General features: G+C 31.7%; 1 protein-coding gene across 1 annotated transcript in view; it reads right to left on the bottom strand.

Annotated features, from left to right (window-relative positions):
* LOC106688253 (glucosidase 2 subunit beta) overlaps positions 1 to 9027 on the bottom strand; it is a 44010-nt gene extending 34983 nt beyond the window's left edge. The window contains exons 1-4 of the mRNA XM_014432631.2: positions 8802 to 9027; positions 4797 to 5009; positions 2457 to 2629; positions 533 to 756 (exon numbers count right to left, since the gene is read on the bottom strand). Of these exons, the coding sequence (XP_014288117.1) occupies positions 533 to 756; positions 2457 to 2629; positions 4797 to 5009; positions 8802 to 8886 (695 nt within the window). The 5' untranslated portion in view covers positions 8887 to 9027. The remainder of the gene's footprint in view (positions 1 to 532; positions 757 to 2456; positions 2630 to 4796; positions 5010 to 8801) is intronic.
* Between the last annotated feature and the right edge of the window lie 424 nt (positions 9028 to 9451).

Here is a 9451-nt window from a genome sequence, read left to right as displayed (position 1 = left end):
TATATATATGGGGCAGGGTAACTCAATGAGTAAAGTAATGTCATACTAACTCCAAGGATCTGGGTTCAAATCTGGATGTGACACATAATTTATTCTGATACTATAGCTGTGAGTCAACCCTGTTGGTTTGGGAGCCCTTCTGGGGCCCACCCAGCCTCTGTACAGACGGATTTTTCCCTTGATTGGAGAAAAATCTAGCGGTACAGCATGAACTAATCACCTCCTATTACAACTGTTGTTCAAAAAACAGTACTTCCTTACAAAGTAATGAACCCCTGACCCTTCATGGGCTGCAGTGATACAGGTTTTCATTTATTTTTTTCATACATATTTATAAAGATAAATATAACATACAATACTTATGAAAGTGGGTTATGTTATGTTATAGTAGGCTAGGCTAACAACTTTATTATACATTATTGGAGTGTTTAGTTCAATTATGCTCAGCAATTGAGTCGCTCACATTTATAATAAACTTATCATACATATAAAAAGAATGGTGATATTATACTACAAAACAACATTAACTAACCTTCCATCTTTATCCGAATCAAAATTATCAAAAAGGGTTTTCACTTCCTTCTCCTCTTGTTCTTTTTCGTCTTGAGCTTTTAAAGCCCTAATTTCTTCTTCTTTAGCATTAAAAGAACTAACAGCAGCAAATTCTTGCTCTTCAACAGCTTTTTTCAGTGTTTCCTTTTCATCTCTTACTTTAATTGCTTCACCCTTTTCATTTTCTAATGTTCCAAGTCTCTCCTGAAGAATTAAATCAATTGATAAATATTGAATAGTTACTTCCATTGTTTTATTTTATTAATTTCAAATAATGAAGAACCTAAAAATGTTATCTAAACAAGCAGCAGTATACACAACCAAATTTTGAATCATGAAAATAAAAAACAGGTGATACATGAATATAATTTCACAGGATTATTGAATGATTAAAATTGGTAATTACCTATGATTAAAACCAGGAAGTTGTAGTTATAATACCCCTTATATCTCTCCCCGTTTATTTGCTATTAACAGCCTGTGCCAAAATATCTAAATCATAAAATGTATATTCCTACCTTCAAATTAATCTTTAATAACCTTACTTTGCTGGAAAATATATTTAGTGATCTGGGACATACACCTCCAATGAAGATAGTCTGATAATTAGTTTGGAGAATTATTAATAATGATTAATTACACTGGACATGGGAAGTAAATAATATACACTATCTCTATTTTACAGAATCATGTAGATTAATTATTATTTTTTTGACAGCAGATTTACTGAAAAAAACTGTAGTTTTTTTTTTTTTTTTTTTTTACAGAAACTCTTCATATTGGCAGATACATTTGATTTTTAAAAAATAGATGTTTATTATTATAATTATTTAGTAATTATATAAATGAGATCTATTTATCAAAAGTCAATATATCGACTTTTGAAAAATCGTAATTTGGAATTTTAAAGAAAAGTCAAATTTTTATTTAAATATTTTGTTAATTTGTAATTCCTATTTGACAGAGGGAAAATATGAATTTTTAAATAAAATGAATAGTTTTTAAAAGTAATATTTTAATGTCAAAAACCCTTTGTTTATGAGAAATGGATATAATAACATATTAGATAGAATACTCCTAAAATATAGTTAAATTTAAATTTGAATTTGGGGTCTGAATGAAAGCATTAGATTTCGGAATTAATTTTATCTCTATTGCTAAGAATTTATTATTTTTATTATCTCCGTTTGACCTCAGCTTGTTATGTGCAACCTAATAAAATATTAAGTTGAGGTTTTTTAATTTCTTTTTTCTTCAAATAGGACCAATAGTAGAAAGGATAGACATATTAGGAGATCATCTATAAAAAAGTGATATATGGTATAAATAATCTATAAAGGCAGTGATAGATAGGTAGAGGTCAAGAACTAAAAGCCTATGATAATATACATGGAGAAGAAGAAGTTCAGAATAGAGTTGAAATAGTTTAACTCACTGGTATGTGGAGAGTTAATAACAAAGGGTAAATGCTCATTGATGTCATCTGTTAGTTTTTAAGAATTTTTCAGTAAGATATAAGATCAAGAGCACTGGAAAGGACATTACAAACGTAGCCTTATTTAGCATATCAAACAGTTTGATTGCAAAGTACTTTGAAAGATGCATAATCAGTCATATCTGCTTTAAAACTAAAGTTGAGATCAATATGACTGAAACAAATACTGTCACAGCAATTGAAAATTACTCAATAGTATATATTTTTTCTGAAGTAAAAAATTGTTTTGCTATTTATTTTTTTCTCCCTTGTTTTATTTCTCTTTTCTAATTTAATGGACATACAATAAATTAAAAATCTATTTTATACAATTACAAATGATTTACTGCAAGTTAACGCTAAAACAGAAATAACCTGAGAAAAATGAGCAAATATTACTGTTTTTAATCTTAAAAAAATAAATAAAAACCTGTTTCTCTTGAACAATCCGTTTTCCAGCAGCTATCATAAGAAGTCTCATATTGCTCCCATGACTAAGCATCTGTGCATACCTTTCTGCAGCACGTCTAGCTTCCAACCCTAATTTGTCGCAAACATCAAAGCATTTATTTGTCAGATATTCATCAGAAGCATCACAGCAATCTGAAAAATTATTTTCCTTAGAATCTAACATAGCTACACTACTAAATATAAAACGAAAAAAAACAAAACAACAAATTAATAATAATAAAACCTTTAGTTATTAGAGTAACCATACAAATACTACAACATCAATGTGGCTACTGCCTTCACCAAGAGATCATATATTTTTTTTTCACCTTAAATTTCAAATTTCATAGTGATTGATAAATTGTCTCAACCTTACTAGAGAGTTTATCTTACTACTACAGATTTAGAAACAATCAATTATATAATTACAAAAAAAGTACAACCTGAATATAAAGGCAAGCTATTTAAAGCCTAAAACAGCCCACAGTAGCCTATCAGAGATGAGACACTAAACCTCATTTACACTTACCCACTCTAGCAGCCACTGTTTATTTCTATGAACTTATTATATTATATTTATTAATTTTCATAATTTATTACAGTAGACACTCCATAATACTTTTATGACATTCAAAGCTCACTCCTGAATGGTCAAACATTTACTGTCAGAATAAATTATAATTATATGTCTGGAAAGCAGCATCCCGAACGAACTGAACAAAATTACAATCATTCATAAACAAAGTTCTAAGAACCACATTAGATGCACCTTGGTTGATAAGAAATCGTGAATGAAAAGCTTATATGACAGCAAAAAAATAAAAGGGATTTCTTCACAAAGCCTCTTGGTTGAGAAAGTGACGAGAAGGTCAACATTGAAGAAGAGATAACCCCTTGTAACTACCATCTCTACTGGCAGATGAAGAAGAGGGCCATCAGCCAAGTGAAGTTCGTATGGTTTGCCGGAGGTTAGGTTAAAAGTGGACATAATGGTTTTCGAATCATCTAAATAAATAAAAAAGATGACCCGGACACCTTACAATAATGTAAAAATAATATTTTCTACTTTATTTAATTTTTTTCAACATATTTACAAGTTATTTCTTAACTTATAAGAAATCCTGATTCCTGATCTTGAAGCTATTCTTTTTTGGAAACCTTAACAACTCACCTTCACAAGACCTTGACCATCATGCCCTAACAAGGACAATCCAACACCTCCTGTTCCCATGTGGACTCCCACACTGCAGGAGTGCATATAGTAAGAAAAAAGGTTTAAACACGCTTAACTTCCCTGAAGGTTGTATCACCTTTACACACTTAATTTGTAATTTGTAAGCCTTTACCCACTAAGGGGAGACTCGATTCCCCACCAGCCCTCAGCTATTATTTTGGAGTCTACTGCATATTTTCTGAGGCTACCCACTGTTTAGTCTCTGAGTCTTTGTAGTCGTGTATTGCGAGCGGCCATAACTTACCAAATTGTCACCAACCCTGTTCACTGTTTGGAAGACGGCGGCAAACTTCGAAGAGATCCGGAGATTTATCTATTCTTTATTCGATAGGTGCATATCGACCAGATTTTTATTCTTTCATCTTCTGTACGTGACTTTCTTTTATTATTATGTCAAATATCGAGTGTTTTCTATTCTTCTTCTTATACATCTCCCCATAGTGCCTAATCAGCATAGGGAAGCGTTCTATATTCATTGCAAAATATTAGAGAGTTAACTCTTTTATTTTTTTGTTTCTGTTTATTCTATAAGATTAAGGTTAAGATTTTTTATATTCAAGTATCATATTTTTCTATCTCCTTTGTTTATTATCATTTCTTTAATTAGAGAAAGGATCCTTTTGGTTTGTATATATATATATATATTTCATTTCAATTTTTTATATTCAATATTATTAAATTTGGGTGTCAACTGGAAAGTATAATTTCTTTTCAGTATCATTTTGATTCTTTGGAGGGTTTTTCTTTTTATAGTCCTCCATCTATTATTAAAATCGAATCATTGATTAGATTTTTCTTACTCTTGGGGAGAGGTTGGTATATTTTCATTTACAAAAAGCCCCTCACTCCAAAAAATACATTTTACAAATTATTTAAAAAAAATATCAACAGGATAAACTAATGATTTAAAAAAAAGGATTAACTTTCAACCCAAATAAACTAATTCTTGGAAAGTGATAATGACCAACTAAAAATTATTTGACCACCTATAGTAAAATTCCACCGATTTTACTATTTCTTAATGCTTTAACTAGTATAAATATAAAAAAAAACATTAAACATCAATAGGTCAGCAGTAATACTTACCACAATACCCATCATTTACACGTGATGATGGAATATATTCAGCAATGTAACCTCTATTTTCACAGTGAAATGTTCCATTAGGACAAGCAGATGTACCAGGCTCATCAGATCCATCAAGACAATCACAAAAGTCATCATTTACATAAGTAAATGGGATGGATATACTTCCATCAAGACAGAAAAAATCTTTTGATGGGTCATACAGAGATGCCCCTAAAAAATACAAACACTTATTAAAAATTAACATAATGACTTAAAATAATACAATACTCATATAAGTTGCAATGATTATAGCCTGAGTAAAGGATAGTGCTATGTAAAGACATTTTATTCAATGATACATTTAATCTAACTCATGAGTCTCTGAAAAAACTAACACAAAAACTGTTGGTAAACCCAGCTAAAATTGAGTTTCAAGATTGCAGAATGTACACCTTTAATCAAGGTATATTCCACTGTCTTAAGTATAAAGGAGCAAGTCTTAGGTAAACCGATGCCACATCAGAGGAATAAAAATTAAAAGCACATTCTTTAAAATAATCACATAAAGTCTAAGGAACAAGACGATATAAAAAGGGTACCATTATTGAAGAGACAAACAGGTATGAAATGGGTAGGAATAGCTACGAAAACTTTTTGCTCCAAGCTAACAGAACCTAAATACAACCTATCCTGAAGTATAACGAAGACATAGCTTTTACAACAATGGGAAAAACCTCCCAAAAATAAAACAGACTTTTTAGCAAATAATAATAATAGGTTTTATTTATTCTGGAATGATTCCCATAATACAATAATACAGACAATAAAAATTGGGCTTTAGAGCCTTAAAGTAGAGAACAAAATATAAAAAGATCCATAAATAATAATACAAAAACTGATATAATATTAAATCAAAATCTAACTTCTGATAGTAATAAATTGAAAAAAATAATAAAACAATTAACAAAAAGAGCAAAATATGATAACTTCCAATTTTACAATCAAATGAATAATTAGAACATCTATTTACATTGCTATAAAGAATGAAATAATAGTTCAAACAAATGTCTAAAAAATAAAACAAAATATTCAATCCATTTACAACTATTGGTTGAAAACAACATTAATTTTACTTCTTTTGGATTTAGGTGGATAGGAAGTGAAGGAACAGGCGGGATTTGAAGGTGGGAAGGGTACTGGAGCAACAAATAAAAGTAGGGATAGAGTTCTAAAGGCAGGAGGATCTGATGAGGAAAGATCTGTCAAAAGCTACTATTTTTTGGGCCGTTGCATATAAATCTCAAGACTAAGAACAGAAATTTCGAAAATTGATATAGGATTTGAATTGAGGAAAATCTGAGATGAATGATGATCCTGATGGCAGGATTGGATGACATGGTAAAGATTTTTGAACTGTATCCTATAATGCTGTGCGCGTCATTACACATTGCCTCCTATAGAACTTTTGGCAAAAAGAACGCAGCCAGATATTCCGAAAGAAACGAGAAGAGCCAGATGCTCACTGGGCAACATAAGTAAAAAAAGAGAGAATTCAGATCCTTGAAAGATGGCATAGACGCCGGAATGCTTCATCATCTGGAAGATGGACCTACTGTGTGATTCCCGTTGTATCAACATGGATATCTCAGAAACATGGAGAGATGGATTATTACTTCACTCAACTCCTTACAGGGCATGGTTGCTTCAGGGGCTACTTAGACCGCTGCAAACTGGAGGATGGATCAGCGTGCCTAACTTGTGAGTCCGTGGATGAAACAGTGGAACATTCATTCTTTTATTTTCCAGGCTTTGCTCAAGAAAAGGAAGAGCTGGACATGAGACTGGGCAGGAAATCAGTTCCGGAAAATTTAGTTACCTTGATGAGGACCGGGCAGGAAAATTGGAGTGCCCTAGCAAACTATGCAGCGCAAATTGGTAGAAGGTTCAGAGCACAAGAGCGAAAAAGAAGAGGGTAGGCAATGGCCTAGCTTAAATAAGATGTAAAAAGAAGATGCAGGCAGATAGCCCTTATGCCCCATGAAGTAACATTTGACAGTGGTTCCGAGGGGTGGTAAAGAAGAATTGAGAGTTAGTTTTTTTTTAGTGAGTAGGAATCTCACACTGTTGTTTAACTTTTATTGTTGCACTTTGCCGTATGAAAAATTTTTCCTCTACCCACCAAAAATAAAAAAATAAAATAAGTAAATAAAAAAAGTAGTCAAGGTGGGGAAACATCAAGGATGTGACTAAGAGTCTATGGGCTTTAAAAGGTAATAAGTGGTCAAGGTAGTTTAGACACTTTGACCACATGTACGGTATTGGGAGAGATAGACGAGAAGGGGCAAGTCATTAACGTAGATGATAAAAAGGGTAGGATATAGTGACAAAGCCTGACGGACACCACAGGAGGAAAAATGTTAATGTCAAAATGCTAGGACCAATCTGAAAGGAAGGACTTGAACCAGCACATAGCATTATTCGATAAGGAGAGGTTTTGGAATTTGGTAAGCAGGATGTTATAGTCAACTGTATCAAAACTTTGAAAATTTTTAAAAGGGGATTGGGATGTTCAATGGCAATTTGGAGGTTGTGGGTTATTTTAAGGAAAGCATATTGTGTTTAATAGCCAGGACAGAAGCCATATTGGAGAGAGTTAATGAGGGTACATTCTTCTATAAAGTTTAAAAATTGGTTTTGAACAAAGTGTTCAACTGGAAAGAAATGGACAAGAAGTCTTTAGGGGAGGAAAGATTTAAAATTTCATTTAAAGGTTGAACTAACACAGTTTTCCAGGAAGAAGGGAATATGAAGTTTGAAAGTGAAAAACTATACATATGATATAGCACTGTATTAAGGACTGGGACACAAATGTCATTAGGGGACTGTTTGTAGCTGAGTGAGTTAAAGTGCCAACTTTGACTGACTCATGACTGCAGCAGCAACATGTATATCTATTGTAGCATGGATCTCTAAACTTTTTACCCAAGGGCCACACTGACGCCTCTGCTAAGTCCCAAAAGTTAGCAGGATAATAGTTAGGAGACACCTGGGTTTTAGAATAAAGGATGTATTGATAATTACTCATCCCAAATTATTTTCCAAATTATGGGGGAGACGTTTAACACTGAAAGTAACATCTCTTACTATTCTGCACAAATTCCAGATTTGACAGTTGTCAACAGTACTTAATCACTGACTTTTAATTTTTAATAGGGAACCCTTTTCTTTAGGAATTATATATAACATTAAAAGTAGTGATACCTTAATCGATTCCATAAGTTTTACTTAGTAAACAAAATTAATGCACATAGTGAGAAAAAATGCTTCAGACCAACAGGTTGTTTTTGAGTAATTCCAAGATTCTAATCACAAAGAGGCACAAGTGTTTCTTGAAAAAAAATAGTGTTTTACTCACAGAAATTGAATTACCTATGTAAGATTCATAATAGAGATAAGGAACAACTGAAATTAAAGGATTACTCTGAAACGGGATTTATTCGTTAAAATATATAACAAAAATCCACAAAGATGTAAATTCTTCATCAAATTTAATCTGAACGATAAAAATGAAAGGACACTCGGATTCAGATTAAATATGACTATAATATAATGGATTTGTTTATAATCTGTGAGGTAAAAGAAGAGTAGCTTTTAATAGTTAATTTTTACCTTTAGGAAAAGAAAATGGTAGGAAGAAAGAGAGGTAGGTAATAACACAATACACTATGCCTAACCAATGTTGTGAACTCTATTCAGGCAATAAGATAAAGTTCCTATTAATATAAAGGTTCCACTTTTGCTGACAAAGCAGGTAAATGTCATTGAAATAATATTCCAGAAAGACTGAAGAGTAAGTTCAACAGGGTACTTTCGAAAAACACTAACTCAAATAAGAACTAACCAAGTAGTAATTAAATAATAGGAATTTCATAGCCATTCACAGTTAACACTAGATTAAATCAGTAAATTATAAAACACTATATATATATATATGTATATTTATACAAAAAAAAAAAATCTCACTATGAATTGGTACTCCACGAAGTATATTGCAAGCACCAAAGGCTAAAATATTGAAAATATAAAAAGATTTCGCTAAATTAGGCATATTATAGCTTTAATTTCGTAAAACAAGATAATATAAAGACCGGTTTTAAGATTAATATTTGTAAATAATTATTAAAAATATTGCGTTATGGCATAATTTTTCAGATTGATTTCAAAACATCTTAATTAATCTAATAGATATAAAAGCCAGACTGATAAGATTCTGCTAACATAACACTTCTAGAAAAATTGATGAAGTTACAACAAACCGCTAATGCTTATCGAAAAAACCTTCCCCTCCTCTTTCATAGAGGTACATACATCGTAAAACGATACCTTAAAGTGATTGAAAAGGTATCATTACATTCAACCCCACAATTTCCCAAAAAACAAATACACCAAAGCGTAAGCAGATCGAATGTTACTGCTGTGAGAGTAAACATTAACCGGCGTTTTGACAACAACTAAAAATTGATCGCACACGCGTAAGCTTTATAGCAAAAATAAAATTACCCTCCTGCAACTAATCATAAAGTAGTGTACTAAAAAAAAAATATTTACATAATAAAAAAAGTCAATTACTATTGGGGGCTCCTTAGGTCGGAGGCTTTCGGCGGTTGTGGACT

Source organism: Halyomorpha halys, unplaced genomic scaffold (genome assembly GCF_000696795.3).
Source record: "Halyomorpha halys isolate HHAL.00 unplaced genomic scaffold, Hhal_1.1 Scaffold1090.1, whole genome shotgun sequence".
Classification (NCBI taxonomy): Eukaryota; Metazoa; Arthropoda; class Insecta; order Hemiptera; family Pentatomidae; genus Halyomorpha; species Halyomorpha halys.
The sequence above is the reverse complement of the archived record's forward strand: the minus strand, read 5'-3'. Positions and strand labels throughout refer to the sequence as shown.